This window comes from Falco biarmicus, chromosome W, assembly GCF_023638135.1.
Source record: "Falco biarmicus isolate bFalBia1 chromosome W, bFalBia1.pri, whole genome shotgun sequence".
In the NCBI taxonomy this organism is placed as follows: Eukaryota; Metazoa; Chordata; class Aves; order Falconiformes; family Falconidae; genus Falco; species Falco biarmicus.
The window spans coordinates 6414861-6433540 of record NC_079310.1 but is presented as its reverse complement, the minus strand read 5'-3'; the positions used below and the strand labels follow the sequence as shown (position 1 = coordinate 6433540).

The window sequence follows — 18680 nt, the reverse complement described above, 5'->3', positions numbered from 1 at the left end:
TGAAATTCTGGCTTCCAAGCTTTGGGGATTTTTACCACTAAAGAATCGATCCAAGAACAGCCTCCTGGTCTGAGCATTTGCACAGGCAGCAAGTTCTTGCTCTGCTTATTTCTAAGCGCAGAACTGAACCTGTAGTTGTCCGTGCCAGGGAGGTGCCTGGACAGAGGGTGCTGGCCACTCGCGGAGGTGTTTTTCTTGTTTTTCACTGTCAAACTTTCCTCAACAAGCCTTTTGCTGAAGCTGGGTGCCACTTCCAAGAAGCCTTTTGTTTTTATTGAACAGCTGCTTTATCAAATATCCCAGACAGTTCCAGTTGCGGACGCAGCCTAAAATGGGGCAAGAAGTATCATTATTTTCACAAGCCTCTGATTTATTTATTTATTTATTTATAGGAAAGGCGCAATAAACACCAGTTGCAGTGCGTAAGGATGGATCTCTGCGGTGTCTCCCAGGCAGCTCTGTGAAGCGACGTGCTCCCCTCCCCTCATCCTGAGCTGCCACCTAGCTGCGGCCCGGGGCCCTGCTCCCTGGCCTGGGCTCAACCCGCCTCAGCGCTGCCTGCCCCCGGCTTTGCCCCGGGAGCTAACGAGGCCGCGGCCCCGCCGCGGGACCGGTTTCCCTGGGGGGAAGAGGCCCTTCCCTCACAGCAGGGGGCCCACCGCCATTTTGCGGAGGTAGACCCGGGGCTGCGGGGAGCCCCGCAGCGGTGCTTGCCTGCCCTCACGTTCCCGCACGCCGGAAGGAGGACGCGGCCGGCGCACGGGAACGTTCTCTTTTCCAATCTCATACCCGCACGCGAGGCTGTGCCGCCCTGACCGGCCTCTCGCTTGCCCGACGGTCCCTCCGGCCACCCTCTGTCCCACGCTCGGCGCCGCGCTTCCGCGACGCTCCCTGGCCCAGATTCCGCCGGCGCTCTCGCGAGAGCTGGGCGGCACCCTCTTCCCCGCCGCCGCCCTGAGGTGAGCAGCCATAGCGGACGGGCGGGCAGCCGGCCCTATCTGGCCTCATCCCGCCCCGGTCGCCTTGGGGAGGTGCTGAAGGGGTGAGGGCTCGGTCCGCCTCCCCGGACGCCCTCGGTATTTGCGGGGCTGGCGCAGGGGGAGGGTGGGATGGCGATGGCGGAGCTTGGGGGTGGCTGGCGGCGGTGAGGTGGAGGCAGGCCCCAGAGTGAGGTCTTTCTTAGGACACCTTTGGATCAAGCTGTGAAAAGAAAGTGTAACTTCTGATCAGCCCCTTCAGTCGGCTGTCGGCGGTAAGGGGAACGATCCATGTTCTGTGTTAGAAGCTTCATATTGGTGGGGTTTTTAATTGCTTTTTTGCAGCTGAGCTCCCAAAATGGTGCGCTACTCGCTAGATCCGGAGAACCCTACGAAATGTGAGTTGTTTTTCGTGAGCGTTCGCGTAGGACGTCCCTAAAGCCATTGAGGTTTTAATTACAAAAGTTAGTCTTCTTTCTCTGCAGCATGCAAGTCACGGGGATCCAACCTACGGGTGCATTTCAAGGTAAGTCGTGTGCGTGTTGTAGGAAATGCAAATTCATTTGATACTGCTTTTTTTGGTTTTGTTTTTTTTTTCAGGAAGTGTATTTACTTTTCTGTGTCTTACGTAGTTACTTAAGGGTGGGAGCTTGGTTATGGCCCACGTTTGCTTTAGCTGCTTGTAATGGTTGTTTTCATCCCCAGGATCAAAGCCAAGATGATGTATCGTATAGCACTTTCTGTCTAATATAGATAATAAGATACAGTGGGAAAATAGTTGCAGTGAATTTAGTAGGAGGAATCAGGCCAGTGTTAGATGAGAGAGTTGTTTAACTTGTCTAATTCTGTGGTTGTTTGAAAGGAACGTCGAGATTGTCCAATTGTGCTGCCTTTCAGCATGACAGGGGCAGTGGTCATGGGGGCACAGGTTTCTCTGGGAAAGGTGTAGCTTGAATTCAGGACACGTTGAGTGAACCACAAACCCAAAGCTGAGCAAATGCTTTACTGCTAGGCGGTATATAATGCAGGTGGAGAGAGATTTCACTTATTTTGGTTAGTTTTGGGTAGGATTATAATTACTTTTGCATTTAGTGTGCTGCTTTAAGCACTGATACTTCATCTCTGATTTTTCTTTCTGAGCCTGTTCTCTCCCCTTTATAATTCCCTTGCAGAGATAGTTACATTGTGCATAGCTTGCTTTTGTAGCTTGTTTTCTCATTGCTTCCTCTGAGGTGCCATATGTGACATTTTAGAAGGAATTTATCCTTTGGGTTCCCGCTTTTTTGGATTAGCAGCCAAAGAGGAGCTACGAAAAGTATAAATACTTAAAGTTCTTTGTTTTGCTGGTTGGAAAGATATAGCCATCAGGTAAAAAAAGAAAGATATGCTAGAGATGCAAATTCAGGAAAGGAAGACATGCTGAGGGTTAGAAAAGTAGGTAGCGTAACCCAAAAAAGTATTGTTAATTATTCTTCATTCTTTAATTTTATTTTTTTTCTGTGAGTGCTTCTTTTAAACTGAGTTTGTAACAAAAAGAATAGGATCCAGGGAAGAGAGAGGAGCGCTTTTACTCGCGTTGTAACTTGGAGAGATGTGTTAATAGGAACTCTGTGTTGCTAGAATACTCGAGAGACTGCCCAGGCCATCAAGGGCATGCACATTCGCAAGGCCACCAAGTACCTGAAGGATGTCACCCTGAAGAAGCAGTGTGTTTCCTTCCGTCGCTACAACGGGGGAGTCGGTAGATGCGCCCAGGTGAGGTCCAAGGTGAAAATGTGGGATGGAGAATGTGGCTGCTTGAGAGAGAAAGATGATGTTGACATGGCGTGGAGAGTAGTTTCATTATCACTGATAATGTATTAAAATGTAAGCAGGAAAGAGCTACCCTTAATTCCAGTGCAGCAAGTATTGCATCTACTTGACCGTCAAGTTATTGATCAAATTTAATTATTTTGGTATGCAGCCTTAATAAAAGGGGATGTAGCAGCACCTTAACGGTATGTAAAGGGCAAGTTGTGCTGTACTGGCACAAAACCCCAACCCTTTTCTTCTTGTAGGCCAAGCAGTGGGGCTGGACACAGGGACGCTGGCCCAAGAAGAGCGCCGAGTTCTTGCTGCACATGCTGAAAAATGCAGAGAGCAACGCTGAGCTCAAGGTAAGCTGTGTAGATGTTACTAAATGTAAGGAATTGATGTCATGCTATGTCTCAGCACTCCAAACTCTGTGTCTCTAATGTGGAGGGCCAGATAAGGCCTGTTTTGTTGATGAAGCTGAGTTGTATAGAGGTGTACCATTAGTGTGAGTTAGAATTAGGCTTTGTGTGTGTGGGTTGAGTTAAAATGTGAGTAAGAATTTTTCACAGGGAGCTAGTTTGTGCGTGGTTATCAGCTGTTTAGAATAAATGTGGTTTAGAGCTCTTAAAACCTACAAAGTGAAATCTGTGGGCTCTTGGGTCAGTTTGTATCTTTGTAATACACTCTGTGTTTAACTTGATAACCTCGATGGTGGTGATGACTTATCTTAGGACACCTTTGGAATAACCATGAAAAGATAATTCCTTCTGAGCCATTGGCATCGTTGAAAATTCATTGTGAAATGTGGAAGAGTGGCTTGTGTTTCTCTTGACTCCTGCCATGCTCAACTGCTTTATTTGCCAGGGGTTGTTATTTACTTGTTTGTTTGTTTTGTTGTTGTATTTGAAAACTCACAAGTTTGATTTCCCCTTGCCCCGTAGGGTCTTGATGTGGATTCTCTGGTCATTGAGCACATCCAGGTCAACAAGGCTCCCAAAATGCGCCGGCGCACCTACAGAGCCCACGGTAGGATCAACCCCTACATGAGCTCTCCCTGCCACATCGAGATGATCCTCACTGAGAAGGAGCAGATCGTTCCCAAGCCAGAGGAAGAAGTTGCTCAAAAGAAAAAGGTGCCAAGCATCATATCCTTAGTCCTCTTTAGTGTCACTGTCAAGAAATCTGAGTGTTAAGAACTGCGTTTTTCAACTGGAAGGGTTGCTGTGATGACTATCTTAGGACACCTTTGGAATACCCATGAAAATAAGTTATTTCTGACAAACCTCAATATTTATTGTAAAGAAAACGTTGAGGACTTGGGGGCGGGGGGAAACACCCCTTGGTGATTTCTATTGCCCGGGTGGTTTGTTCTGCCCTCCCTCAGGGCAGTCGTGGTGAATCCCTGTGGTTCCTGTGTGCACAGTGGTGTGAGCTGTTAGGATAAAATTAGAGTTGACTGCCTCTAAGCAATGTAGTACTTGTAAGTCAGTGGCCTTACATGCAAGGGTGATCGTTTTGCAAACAGGCGAAGAAATTTCCAGCAATTCCTGGTACTACTTTCTAAAAGGTGCCTGTAAGCTTGGTTGTAAGGTGCTTTGGGAAGATGTAGATATAACGCTGTTCTCATCTCTTGTTTTTCAGATATCCCAAAAGAAGCTGAAGAAGCAAAAGCTTATGGCTCGGGAATAATTCTACTATAAGAGGTGTACTTAAATAAAATTATAAAGTTAAAAATTTGTGTGTGTTCTGGTCTGTCGAGGCTTTTGCTGGTGGTAGTGCCGGCAGCTCTGCTCAGTCTCAGGCCCGCCGGCGCCTGACGCGGGGCTGCGGCGGGCAGGGGGAGGTGTGTAGCTCCACCGTGTGGGCTGCTGCTGGCGGGCGCGTGTCCTTCGGCGGTAAAGCGAGGGGATTTGAAACGGAGCGAGCCGTTCGTCTGCGGGGCCCTGCGGTCGGGCCCGTACCGCCGGCACCGGGGGACTGGCGGGGGAGGGGCGTGCGGCCACGTGACGCGCGCCCCTCTGCCTCCCATTGGTGGCGAGGCTAACCGGAAGCTGGGGGGCGTTTCCGGTGCTGCGGCAGCCGGTAACGGCGCTGGGTCGCTGGCGAGTGAGGTGAGTGCAGGGCGGGGCCGGGTTGCGCCCCTGAGGGCCCCTCCGCGCTCTGTCGGTGCCCGGGCACGGCTGCCCGGCTGGAAGCGGCTGCCGGGCGGCCTCGCCTCGCCGTTCGCTGCCCTTCTCTGTGGCCGTAGCGGCTCCGTTAACCGGGAGCGGCCGGGGCAAGGCCTGGAGTATCACGGTTCATGTTGCGGTGTGGGGCACGTTAGTGTCAGCGCGTGTTTGGGAGAACCTCAACGATTCTGAAGATATCTGAGCTCCGGTCTTTGTGTCACCGGGAAGGGGAAGCGTCGCTGTCGTTTACCATACTCCGGGGAGACTGGCCCGGCTGCTGGGGAAGGTTCTAAGTCTCAACGCTGGCTTACAGGGAAACAGAATTAGAATTATTACATAAATCGGCTCTTCTAGACTAGGTCATCCTTTATGAAGAGGAGGAAAAAAAACCCAAACCCTTTTGTGTTTGTAGCCTTTTTTTCCCCCGTTTCCATAATAGTTGACTAATGAGTGAGTGAAACATAGCAAACAGACCAAATGTGCTTAAATTTGCGATGTCATGCATGTTCTCTCTAATGACCGTCACATATGGTGGCTTACAGAGAGAAACAAAAGCTCGAATCACAAAGAAATAAGCTTGCTATTAAAATGTGACCATTTGCCCTTTTACTAATTTTTTTCTTTTCCCCCAAAAAAATTAACTCCCTGCTAACCAGAGGGCAGCATCGCCAAATCACAGAAGAAAATAATAAATTGTATTTTACTATATTAATACTCAGTTGTTCCACAGAGCCTGGGGCTATAAAAAATCTTTAGGATAGTCTAAAAAAATCCCAAACCCTGAAACTCTGATCCCAAACAAATGTGTCTTCGTTCTCCATCCCAGAAAGCTTTTGTTTTGCTTGTTAACTTAAGAATTCAGGTGTCAGCAGCCCAGAAAGGAGGAATGTGAAGGGCAGAGTGTATCTTAATTTATTGCTTATCAGCACTGAAAGGCACAGCTCTAATCCTACTTAATTCCTCTCCCAGTTGCACCTTTCTGCCCCTGTGCTTTGGTTTTCGACTTATTTTTTTCCTTGCAGACTTCAGGCTGCCGTTTTTGGAGAGAGGGAAGGACTAATTTTCTAATAGGTTGGCCAATTGTCTGGGATTGGTGTGGGATCAAGTGATTCCTCCTGTGCAGGAGGAAGGAAGTCACCTATATTCTCCTTTTCTCAAACCCTGTCTAGGATTCTCTTTCCCTCTCCCGCGGCCCTGCCCTTCAGTGGTAGCAGGGCATTAGATGGATTGGAGTCCTGCCATTTCATTTCACCTTAAATAAATAGAGAATGAGAAAAATAAACCTTTTGGACCCTCTGTTATAGTGTAGTAAGAACTGGGCTAACATCTGCGGCTCGCTGCTTAAACCGTTTTTGTGTGATTTAAGCAAAAATGCTTATTTATTAACTTGTTTTTCTGAGTTCCTGCTGTAGGACTGACAAATTAATAGCAAACTCCTCTTTTGTTAAAATGTTGAGAACATTTCCTTTGTTCAGGACTTAAAACACTGGAACACACAGCATTTTTGAAACTTTAACAGTTAATATATAATTAAAAAATCTTTCACATTTGAATATCAACTGCAATCTATATTCATTATTTAAGTCTGTTTTCTTAGTTCGTGGCATGCAAACGCTGTCATCCTAACTTGTTGGTTTGTTTCCCTCACCAGCTTTGTTGCAGAACAAGAGGAAGCCATGGTGTGCATTCCCTGTATTGTCATTCCAGTTCTCCTCTGGGTCTACAAGAAATTCCTTGAGCCATATATCTATCCTGTTATCGCACCTTTCATTAAGCGTGTATGGCCCAAGAAAGCCATGCAAGAAACAACAGCCACAAAACAAGGTCAAGGAGGCAGCACTGGAAACCCACAGGCACCTTCAGCCATGAAAAGAAATCAGGAGGACAAACCTGCCATTTATAAAGTAAGATTAATGCATTTAGCTAATCAGGGAAACTCCAGATAAAGCACCCAGTAGTAGTTTGGGGTGGGCACCACAAATGAGTCAATAGTTGAGTGTTTTTACAGATGTTTTTGTGGCTATTTTCTTACGAAAGGAAGTTGCTGGTACTAAGCCAGCAAGAAATACTTCAAGACAGCTTCTGGTAGGTCATGGAAGGATAGAGAATTGCACCTGTTTGCTGGAACTGTTAATTTCTGGGGTTTTTTTAATGACTGGCTGTTCTTTCAGAGAAGGAAGAAGTCAAATAATTGGTACATCACACCAGATATGTGAAGCAAGATTAAAAAAAACCCCACTCTTCAGCCAGCTCTGCCACTCATAATGGCAAAAAATGTTTAGTGTGTGTAAAGAGTGCATTTATTATTTATCTCTTCTAACAAAATGTAAAGATTTGTGTATGTTGTCTCTGCCCTCATTCCCCCATCCTGCCCTAAAGCAATAATTATGTGTAAATCTAGAGAGACACCACCACTTTGGCTCTCGCTGCAGATTTCTTCACAGATCTTCACTGGCCTGGCTTGTAAAAGCCATTTTCAGCTGTTACTGTTTTGAATGTGTAGTCCTTTTTTGTCATCCCATGAACGATGCTGTCTTTTATTTGCAGTTTGAAAGCAATGGCGTTGCAAATGGAATTGCCGTAAAGAGATCCACAGAAGTTTCTGACAAGAAAACGGATTAAAGGAATTAATTCCTAAGGTTTTTATTCCCTTGTGTCCAATATGAACTGGTGATGTTTCTCTCACTTTGGGACTTTTTTCTTTGCACGTTAGCTGAATAAAAACCCTTATCACTTACAGGAGAGGCTCTCTTTTGCCACTAAAATGGCAGCTAGCACATTTCTTAAAGAACTTTAGTTTTCAACTATTTTATATTATTTTCCTCACTGGAACTACTTTTCATCTATAACCTATTTGGTGTGATTACAGTTTAGGTTAAATAACTTATGAGTAAATCTATCTTTGGATAACATTACTAACTGCACTCCTGTAACTTCTCACGGATGTTGTGTGGATCGTGTAGTAGAGAAGATGGGGATTGGAAAGCAGAAGTGAGGGAAAGTGGCCATGCTAGTTTATGATCGTTTTTGTCTCCATATCTTTGGATATTTCACCCATATTGTTACACCAAATCCTGCCCTATCCATCAGAACTTCACCTGGGAAAAGGTGGATGTAATTGTTGCTGTGGTGGGTTGGGTTTTCTAAACCAATCAATCCCCACCTCACCCTAAACAATAAATTCCTCTGCTACCACTACTGTCAAAGTTCATGCTCTGAATCTGAAAGCTGGGAACTTCTGGGGGTCTGAAATCACCTTGCAATGAGAAAGGAGTAAACCACCAGAGAAAGTCACTCTAGAACTGAGGTCATGCATGGCATCTTTCAGATAGCTATAGAAATGAAGATTTCTTGCACTTCTGAAGCTGAATGTATGTGTTCTTACACTGTAAGCATTGATGAAAAGATTGTCCCTTCTGTGCTTCCTGTCCCAGGGCAGGTAGCTTTAGCTGCCATTTGAAAATGTTGGGCTTCTCATAAACAGGCCCAAGTTTTGGAGTCTTATATTCACCTCTAACAGCTGTGAACATGACGAAAAGTAGAGCAAGAGCTGTACTGGGGCTCCTTTAATTTGTAAATGTATGCAGTTTGTAAAGTTACATAATTAATTATTTTGAGTTATTTAGGATATTACACAAGGAAATGCATCAGACAGTAACGTGGAAAATAAACTGTATAGTAAATGAGACTGCAGGCTGCACTAGGCTTCTAGCTGTGTGCCAGCACCATATTTAAACACCAGGCTTACTGAAAAGACTGCAAAAAGCAAAACGGGCAGATAATGTGAGTAAAATTATATCTCTGTGCTTTCTGGAATGTGTTTCAGTACTTGTATGAGCTGCAGTTATACAGTAAGGTGAGTAATCTACATCACAAGACTTCCCTGAATGAGGCACTTCATGGGAAGTCCTGGCAGGAGATTTGTGTTGCAGCTCTTCTGTTTGTATTCTTTTCCAAGCTTAGGTCAATAATCCTATTGTGTTGTGAATAGCAAAAAATCAGGTGAAAGCAAAAGAATTGCCTGAGCCTGGGCAGGGAGATCATCTGCTGGGATGGAAAGAAGTGCACAAGGCCTTGTTCAAGAAAAATAAGTAGACAGAAATTAAGGAAATCCCCATGTAAGAAAACAAGTTATATAAAGTAAATTAATTTTAACTAAGAAAATTTCCATGTTTGTTACTCACTAAAAGCAAGCTTTGCAAAAGGACTTGGGCACCTAATGATGACAGATAGACATATACCAGAATTTACTAGATTGAGTAGCAGCTTCGTGTACACTGAAGACTTATAGAAAATTGCAGAGTAGGCATCCTCAGGGGCCAAAGTACTTCTGCAGATCTAGTCCTGAGATCTTCAGCATTAACACTGTCTGGTTTTGTTTAAATACTATTGAGGAAGAATGAAGAAATCAATATGTGAAAATATTTGAAAAATTATCATTGAAATCTACTAATTTAAAATATTTTTTCTTTATGGGAAGGTCTAAATGTGACGTGTGATGGCTTGCAGAGGTAGCTGGATGCCAAGGACTTAAACTTAATTGAAATACATCTTTAAAAACCAGCAACTACATGCAAAATATTCTTAAATAAAAGCTGAGAAAGTTTTATGATGCCGATCATTTTGATGGACCCGATTCTGCAAGCAAAGGAAATTCTGGCAAGTTAAATAGAACATGATCAGCCTCTAAGGATGTCTAAACTGATAATGAATTTTGTGCAAAATGATCTTTATTTAGATGTGTTTGTAGAGCACAATTAAATTCTATCCACAAAGCTGATCTAACGACAGGATTACAATATGCTGTTATTACCCAAATGTAGCAGTCACGCCCCAGGCCTCTGGGTGCTGTTGGGCATGCTGCTGAGGTTCAGTTCTCAGAGTCATTCCTTCTTCACCTCTGTACAATGCAGAACATTACTGCTGAAAGAACAGTCTTTTCAGAGGCTGCAGGTAAAGGAAATGAAATTTAAATTAGATTTAGATTAACTAAATTGCCATCAATGAGAACTAATTCTGTTTCATTAAACTGCTTGAGACATGAAAGAAGGGATTATCTTTCTTGTGCAGTTTTCTTGATTGATAGAACATGCTTACTGTGATAAATGACTTAGTCCCAAAATAGGATTGCAATCAAAGTTTGCATTTTATTAAGCAAATAGAGGCAAGCAAACAGCACTGGGTGCGCCGGGAGTCTCCGCTCCACCAAGATGCGCACTGTACAAGATTTATTTTTGGTTTATATTTCCTAAACTAATACATATTCATAGCTATTTCTAAGAAAGGGTTGGTTTATGTAAATGGATCCTTGGAATAGGCATGTACTTCATGGCGCATGCTCTTTCTATCTCCGAGGGTTGTCTTAACTCCTATCTGGTGGTCGGTGGATGAAGTCAGCAGTCTTCCTCGGCTCACCCTTAGGATGACCCTAGATTTTACGCATGCGCCCTGTAAACTTCTCTTACTTAACACTGTGCGGTTAGCAGCCAAGCCAGTTTTAGCCAGCATATCAGGGTGTGTAACCAGATGTCTTTTGTAAGATACAGGAACTAGCTATGTAGCCAGATGTTCTTTGCAAGATACAGGAACTATATACATTGATCACTCTGTTTTTCTTAAGCGTGTGGTTATACAAGGGTATGTAAGACAGAAGGTTACATTTCATCATGCGGTCCTAGCATTGTTCTATATTGACACGAATCAAATGAACACATTTCACACTTACTGAACCAAATCATATTTTGGGTTTCACAGACTGCCATTATTTCTGCCTTTCAGTGAACACAACTGCAGTAGTTTAATTGAAATGGTCTAGAAGACCATGTTTGCCACAGTGATTCTCTTGCTTTGGAAACCTTTTGAGATCATAGTGCTGTAGCTCTCTTTCATTGTTGTATTTGAAACATGAGTTCTTTGAAATGCTATGAATACATGTATTGATATGTAGCTAGATGTAGCAACGCATGTATTTTCCACTTCAGAGATGGAGGTTACCAGAGGCACAAGCAATGCACTAAGCAGGACCGTGGCGTTAAATCCTTCCTCCCTCAGTCACTTGGTCCAACTTTCTCCAGTTACCTCACGCCTTACTGACGAACGGCGGGCCACAGGGGCTGTGGTAGCCAGCCTGTGTCCCCAGCCTCCCCACCTTCTCGAGAGAGGCCTCTTACCGGCAGGAGGCCGCTACTCGGCGGAGCGGCAGCGGCGGCTGGGTCGCCTCATAGCGGACTGCACTTCCCGGCGTGCCCCGCGGCGGAGCCCGCCCTCAGCCCCTGCCGGCGCTGCACGCCTATGCCCTGCGGCGCGTTGGCGACGCGGGAAGTGGATGGGGGTCGTCGGCAGTGTCCCCGCGGCGCGCGGCTGGGAGCCGGTGGAGGGGCGCGGGCCCGCTGAGGGGAACGGGCTGGGCGGCCCCGTGGCGGGAGCTCTCCCGGTTTGGCGGGTTGAGACGCCCGTACTGGTCGCTTCCTGCCGAACGTCATTGTGGCGCGGTGCCGCTGACGAGGTAAGCGGGGGCCGCGGCGGTACCTGCGAGGGTCGGTCGGTGGGTGAGTGAGCGGGCGTACCTCAGTGGCTCTGCCCCGGCTCCCCTCAGCGCCGGCTCGGGTAGCTGCTCTGCTGGGGCCCTGGCCCCGCTATGTCCCCGCCCGGGCTGGGGGCTGCGCGTCCCCCCCCCCCCCCCCCTCCGTCCCGCCCCGCTACCCGCTGTTAAGGCTTTGGGGTCCCTCCAGGGCCCTGAGCGGTGCCCGCCGCTCCTTCACAGGCGGTCAGAACCCGAACGAGAGAGGGTCGTACCTCTCTTCCTTGTTCTGTACTCTTAATGACATTTATTAATAATGGAAAGACTGTAAAATGGCTTATTTTCCCTTCTGATTTGGTGAATCAGAGGGTTTTTTATGGTGTTGGGTGGTTGCTGCAGGGTAACGGGTATGCTCAGGCTCATGCTGCCTCCGGGTTACTCTGGCTGGTTTGTTTTCATACTTCTGAAGGGTGGTGTTTATGGAGAGTGGAAAATGCTTTACTTAAAAAGAGTATTTTTATCTTAATTGACATCAGGTGTTGTCTTGTGTGCTTTTGTGCCAAAGACTATTTATTATTTTTTTAATACTTTGTGTTGAGTGTAGCTGGTTCATCAAGCTGTAATCTCGTTTCTTTCCTTGTGTGTGTCATTATCCCATGCTGGGCTGCAGTTGTAATCGTTTGAGGTATTTGTAGAAGTAAGCAGACTGCTAATATTTCCTGCATTGAGCACTTTCTGAGTGCAGAGCAGTGGAACAAAGCTCCCGGGTGGTTGGGTCCAGTTTCCTAATGCAGGCCACTGGGCTGTGCAATCCCCCATATTGTCAATTCTCAAGTAAAAACTGTTGAAGTTGCTCTAGTTGGGGTGACTTTAAAAGTGTTGGTGCTCTTCAGATGGCCGGGAGCTCAAGAAGGCTGCCTCCTGTCCTCCCCTTGGGCTGTTTCTTCGTGCTGCAGCTGCATCATCAGAAGCCTGTGGACAGCCCAGGGAGCGATGGACCCTACTCGGCACTCTCACCTGGCTGAAGCAACCATCAGCTCCTCCTCTTCCAGTCCTATGCTGACGTTTTACTAGCACAGCTTCTAGCGCTTAGTATTTTGTGATAAATTCGATATAAAAGTATTTATAGCAAATTAATGCTAGTCTTTAGATGGTTCTGCTGCTTCCACTGATTTTTACCAGATGAGTAGGAAGATCACAGGGTGTTTTTAACATGCTGATGACTAACAGAAGATACTAAAAGTAAATTCTGTTTGGTTGCTGATGAACTGTTGTCAAAGTAGATGCCTAAAGATGATAACTGTATTTCTTCAAAGTGTATTCCCTAGACACAGGGGTCCTCAAACTTTTTCACCAGGGGGCCGGCACGCGGATGAAGTGGCAGGCAGTCATCTGCAGCTGCTTGGTTTCCCCCCCAAACCCTCGGCAGGGGGGTCTGTAAATACCGGGGGCTGGATTGAGGACCCTGGGGGGCTGTATCCGGCTCGCTGGCTGTAGTTTGAGGACCCCTGCTCTAGAGTGGAAAGCCTGTTGCTCCTTGGAGGAATTGCACGCTTTGGCAAGTATAATTTCATTTGCAGTAGACCCTGGAGGTAGGCGATATAAATCATGATGTGCAGTATAATTTAAAACTAAGGATATATACAAACCAGATTTGGCCTTCTGTACAACATGCATTTTTTATGTTGTAGATAGATTTCTAGCAGTAGGAAACATTTAAAGCAGAGACAAATGGCTCTGTCGTAAAAATATGCATAATACCCAATTGTGGGAAGAGTACAGATGCCAGAATAATTGTATAACTATTGAAATATAGTGAAATATACCAGTATTAAAAAACCCGCAGACCTTTTAATGAGCATCTGAGTATCTCTTTGAAGCTTAAAAGGTAGTTGAATTTTTTTTTGAAACATCGCTTTGGACATTAGGCAAGTTTTATTTATGTCTGAGAGTGAAATGGGGAGTCTTCAAAACAAGATTATCATTCACCACAAGCATAGATTTGCTTATTGGTGTCCAGTGCTGTAATGTAACATTTTCATATTTTTGAGAACTGTGTATCAGATGTTTTTCTTCTGGGGCAAAAGGTTGGAACAGTTAAAAGGAATGGCGTTTTTACATCAGGCTTTTTTTTGATCTCTTGTAACTTTACAGAAAGACAGTTTGAGCAAGCCCTGCCTCCCCTGCCATGAGTCAGTAGTTCCAGTTCAGGACAAGGCTGTGAAGGTGACTAGTCATTCATCTGAAATAAAATATTTTGACATAAGCAAGCAGGTATCTCCTTTGGGATCAAAATTTGTAGTAGATTTTATCGCCGCAACAGTAACTTGTTGGTTAGTGATTATATGTTATTATAAAGAATGAAAGAAAATGTGTGCTAGGTTCCTGTGATGGCACTGAGAAAATACACAAGCTGTACATCTTGGTCTTACTTACAGAATTTAGTTTTTTATTTTTCTGTCACCTCCCTTTCAGAACACTTTATTAAAAATCAGCAAACTATGGCATTGCCGTTGGGTGAACTGGCAAAGACAAAGGTGATTTATAGCATCTCTTGTTGAGCAGTTTGGTCAATGACCACAGTGTCTGGGCTTGCTCACATTTGATTTCTTCTGCTTGAAATACGCTACCTAAGAAGGTCTTGAAAAACTCCTTTTTCAGCTGTGAGCAGGACAAGTGTCCTGTAGATGGGATGTGAAGTAAGCAGATTGTGCTCTTCAGAATTAGGCTTTTATTGACGATTGGCTCCCACGTAAAATGCATGTGGAAAAGGAACTGGAACAGAAAACATAGTATATCATCAGTAGTTTTTTCAGCTGCTGTTTGCCTTCCCTATGAGAGGCCTTCTTTGCCTGCAGTAAATCTATCAAGATTAATCACTTCTGCTATGTGCAAGACTCTAGGCTTCAGTGGAACCTCTAAGGACTGTACTAATGTCACTGCAGTGCTGCTTTGTTCAGGCTCTTGCTATAGAAGAGGAAGGCACTAGAACAAGTTACCGGCTAGGAGGACCCAAAAAGATGCTGTGTGTGTTCATCTAGCCAAGTAAACAGTGGACAAGTCAGAAAATTGATATTGAGAGCTATCTAAAGACCTTAAGATGGGGTTTTCTTTATTTTTCTTGTATTTGAGCATTTTGTGGACTGCTTCATAATTGTGTATTTCTTATTGTTGTCAAAGTACATCTGTCCTTAAGGTATTGAGCTTTAAGGAAACATACTGTGGTACCTGGTAAATGGTTAGTGTGCTGTGCTGGTGCAGAAATGTATTAAAGGGTTGTAGATATGGCAGAGACTTTCATGCCCCCAGACAGTAGCCATCAAATTGGTAGAGTCTGAAAAATAGTGGGTAGAGGAGAAATAGAGAATTTGACCAATATCTAGAAAGCTATGAAGGGTAGCGTTTGCCCCCAGGTTGCAAAGGTTCTCTAAAAGCTTGTCTGTTTTATTTTTTTGCAAAAAACATCTTGACTTTCTCCTACTTTGCACAAACATTTTTTTTCTTGTGGTGTGTGTTTTTGTCTGGTTGGTTTTTTTTAAAAAAAATTTTGGTGCTTGTATGTGGCTGAACACTTTTATTGTGGAAGAGAGGTGTGAGTAAAGGGGATTGGAGGAAGGAGTGCTCACCATATATGCAGTAGGAAAGGGGAGGAAAATTGCAAATGGGGACAGTGAAAAGTGAAATGAGCAGAACAGTCTTTCCTGCATAATTCATTAACTTAAAAACAGTAGGAAACATTTTTAATTTGTAGTTATGAAGACTGCATTTATTCCGTTCTGAAATCTCCCTAGCCGCTTGGTTATATGCGGCTGGTGTAGAAGAGAAGGTGGATTCTTAATAGTGGTTTGATTGCATTTGATGGTTGCCAGGCATTTAGTTATAACTGAAATATTTTGACTGATTAACATGCTTTAGAAACAAAGGTTATTTTGGTGCTTTTCTCTGATGAAAAATGACAAAAATTCCTAAATTATGAAGATTGTAAAGATTTTTTTTTTCTTAAGGATCCCTTTTACAAGCATGAATTCTTATTGCCATATATTTCTGCATCATTAGGTTTGTTTAGTAAAATTTCACCAATTTAATTGGTAAAACCAATTCTGATGCTTTTGTACCTCATTTTGGAGTGTGTGTGAAGTCTAATGAACGATCTCTTGGTATGAGTGAAATATCTGTATAACTGCTTTTTATCTTTGAAGAAAGATCAAATCACATTTCTTGGTTTGGGGTTTTCATTTGGTTTTTTAGCCTCACTAACAGCATCAAAACAATTCCTGGAGTAGTGCAATAGAGTAAACAATATGCCAGGAAAACTGGAAAGCCATCTTTTCAAAGGGAGCTTTGTCACTTTGCTTTTCAGATATGTAAGTGCATGCTTTGGAGAGCTAACTGATTTGAATTGTAAGGTCTACTTACTGTTTGTTGGCTTCTTTTCTGGAAGTGGGCAGAAAGCGACTGGAGATTATGTAGGTAAGAGAAACTGTAGTTTCGCTGCTGAAATAAAATCTCTTTGGTTTTACAGTATCGGTGCTCATTTCTACAGTTTAAGGTCTGTTAGTCCTTTTCTAGTCCCCTTGGGTATGTGTGGTACCCAATTCACTTCCCTCTTGGAAAATTGTTCTGTACAATTCTGTGACACTTTCTTTAGGCATATGTTTTTATTTTCTTGTGTGTCCTGCTGCGTGGTTGTTTACTGGTGGACAAAAATAACGTCTCTTATGTCATGAATATTTTGCAGTTTTTGGGATGTGATGAAACGTGGTACAGGCTTAGCCAAGCCGAGGTACAGAAAGGGTGAGGATTAAAGCAGTACATGCAAGCACTTGCTCAGATCAGCTGGGACTTACTTGATCTGTTGTCTTTGGTTTGACTGCCTCCCTTTCAGTGTGCCTAGACACGTTTTGAGATATTTTGTGTCTTGCATGGAAAACAGGAATATTTTAGTAGGAATAAAATCTTGAATTTGGGAATAAGCTAGGACAGAGCATTGAGACAGTGACAGAAACAGGCTAGTGAGCTGCACAAGCTGATTTGCTGGGAGCAGAAAGTTGAGGATCTTAAAGATTGTAAAAGAAGCAGGGCTTCTGGTTCACTGTAGCTTTCCCTGCTCTAGTAAAGCAGGATGAAACACATTAAACAACTATTTTCCACGAGCAAACTTGAGGGCTGTGCAGCTGCTTTAGACCAATAACTGGTGTGGTTTAGACCACTAACTCTGGTCCTGCATGTGAATATACATCTACAAGATGTAACTTAGGGTGGTTGGTTTTTTTAAGACTGTTCTTTATCTATGGGTGCGATACCAGTTAAGTTGTGTAGGTATGTTCTGTATGATACTTAATCCACAAAGCATTTGATCCTTAGGTATGACTTTTATTATAATATGAATGAGTAGACAGAATTTAAATATATTGTATGGACAGTAAAATTCAACTACTGGAGCTGTATAATACCTACTGTTAATATGTCTTCTGTTGTGTAAAGAATTATATATGTAGTGCAGTAGTCTCGTAACTGTGTGGGAATTTTTATGTTAGGACTTTGTGGGACATTTTAATGTCTCATGGGTGAAAAATGGTCTGAAACCTACAGTTCTTGGATGCAAATAGGAATCAACCAAAAACCTCAGTGTAGCAGCTTTGCTAATAGTTGAATAAGCAGCATTACATCTCATGTTCTCATCTTTACAGTGATATTGGCTGCTTTGCTTGAAAGGAAAACAATGTCCATTTACTTTAGTTCATAAAGCAGCAAACTATAAAGGTAACCGAAGTGCTGTTATATATGGAAATGAAATTTTGTTAGGTTTTCAAATGTATAATAATATTGCTGCTCTATTTATTTTCATATGGTTGTGTTAAAGACCTGACCTAGAGACCAGATCTCAGATGGCATGGGAAAATCATCTGCATGACCGTCTCAGATTCTTACGCTGTACAGTACTCATTTAAAAAACCCAAACTATTCAGGTCATCTGCAGATTCAGCCAGACAGTCATGGCAAGGATAGTTTTGGAAGGGGAGCTGGCTATACTGGGTGGATTAGCAAAATGTCAGCACTGGCAATTAAGTTGTGAGACCAGTAGGAGATTTAATATTTAATGGAACTATATACTTGTCTAAAATTATTTAAATAGAAGGCTTAGAGAGCATGACAAGTTTTTTGACAAGTTCAACAGTACATATACTGTACCTCTAGTTATGAGCTCGGACACAGCATGTATGTATTGCTGAATTGATTTTAACTTGAAGAGGGAAAATGATGTTCTTGTAAACATTGTTAATAATTAATATTAAAATCTTATAGAAGGGACAGTAAACTTGGGATTTATCTGCCCCTGTCTATTTGAGATTGGAACGAGTCCTAATGTGCAAAACAAACTCCCTTGTGTTTGCTGTGAAGCATCTGCTTCTGCATCGTGATGCCAAGTTCTGGGACTGAACAGATGTTGGGTTTAATAGAGCATGACACTTGTAGACCAGGCTATGACTCTTTGGGGGTGTTCCCAGTTTATTTAGAAGGAAAGGGTGGTTGTTGGTAGAGGTAATAATACTGTGTATTAAACTACATGACTTGGTAATAAATTGTGTCTGTATGTTATTTTTTTTTTTTAGCAAATAATTAATTGATTGCTTTTCAAGAGAAGATGTAACTTTTTTTTAATGAACCATGCATTTACTTAGTGTATTTAAAAAAAAAATAAAATACGATTTCGCTGGCAATTTACTGCTGGGATTAGGACTGACTTTTTCTGGAGTGAAGGGGCATTTCCTATTATGTGGTGTTTCTTGTGGCTATCCCACTTCAGCATATGAGGAAGCAGAATCTGTTTAACCTTGCCTTCTGAAGTGACTTTGGGATCCCCTGGAGCAGCTTCTCTGTGCAGCGGGGGCTGTAATGAAAGTCAAGTTTAGGGAAAATAATGGATAAGTCAGGATTAGATGGTGTTTTTTTTTAAATACTGTGGCAATTGTTCCAAATACTGACCAACCTGTTATGTTGTCTAAAGACTTGAACCTCTACAGCTTCAACCAGCGTAGAGTGTTAGAGGCACGGCAGTAGTGCCTCTTAATCAAAAGCAAAGGCAGTTGTTTCTAAAAGAAACACATCTGCTATTTAATAGCATGTTTAAAAATGATTGAAGGTGGTGACTGGAATTTAACTTAGTATTATTTAATAGCATTTGTCTTGGAAATGTGTTGGAGATCATGGGTGACATGT

At 43.5% G+C, this 18680-nt stretch overlaps 2 protein-coding genes, 1 long non-coding RNA gene and 3 other non-coding genes across 10 annotated transcripts in view; all 6 read left to right on the top strand.

Moving 5' to 3' along the window:
* The first annotated feature begins 843 nt into the window (after positions 1-843).
* Positions 844-4508, top strand: RPL17 (ribosomal protein L17). 3 transcript variants are annotated; one of them, XM_056323520.1, is made up of 7 exons: positions 844-959; positions 1323-1375; positions 1463-1503; positions 2598-2732; positions 3035-3133; positions 3713-3904; positions 4413-4508. In XM_056323520.1, exons 2-7 carry the CDS (start codon positions 1336-1338, stop codon positions 4458-4460), a joined length of 555 nt encoding a protein of 184 aa, XP_056179495.1. In that variant the 5' UTR covers positions 844-959; positions 1323-1335; the 3' UTR covers positions 4461-4508. The 3 variants fall into 3 exon arrangements, with proteins under 3 accessions (XP_056179495.1, XP_056179497.1, XP_056179496.1); XM_056323522.1 differs by lacking the exon at positions 844-959 and adding an exon at positions 976-1076; XM_056323521.1 differs by lacking the exon at positions 844-959 and adding an exon at positions 1230-1252.
* On the top strand, positions 1164-1231 carry LOC130142173 (small nucleolar RNA SNORD58). Its single transcript, XR_008819324.1, has one exon. It is a non-coding gene; the product is annotated as a small nucleolar RNA SNORD58 (small nucleolar RNA).
* On the top strand, positions 3481-3547 carry LOC130142171 (small nucleolar RNA SNORD58). Its single transcript, XR_008819322.1, has one exon. It is a non-coding gene; the product is annotated as a small nucleolar RNA SNORD58 (small nucleolar RNA).
* Positions 3990-4053, top strand: LOC130142172 (small nucleolar RNA SNORD58). The gene has a single exon (XR_008819323.1). It is a non-coding gene; the product is annotated as a small nucleolar RNA SNORD58 (small nucleolar RNA).
* A 279-nt stretch (positions 4509-4787) lies between the features above and the next one.
* CWH18orf32 (chromosome W C18orf32 homolog) lies at positions 4788-8137 on the top strand. The gene is made up of 3 exons (XM_056323524.1): positions 4788-4882; positions 6591-6843; positions 7487-8137. Exons 2-3 carry the CDS (start codon positions 6616-6618, stop codon positions 7559-7561), a joined length of 303 nt encoding a protein of 100 aa, XP_056179499.1. The 5' UTR covers positions 4788-4882; positions 6591-6615; the 3' UTR covers positions 7562-8137.
* A 3113-nt stretch (positions 8138-11250) lies between these two features.
* Positions 11251-18680, top strand: part of LOC130142078 (uncharacterized) — a 28003-nt gene continuing 20573 nt past the window's right edge. Inside the window, exon 1 of one of the 3 annotated variants that reach the window (XR_008819290.1) lies at positions 11251-11444. This is a non-coding gene — a long non-coding RNA (uncharacterized LOC130142078). The remainder of the gene's footprint in view (positions 11445-18680) is intronic. The other 2 variants (XR_008819289.1, XR_008819288.1) reach the window with 2 other exon arrangements.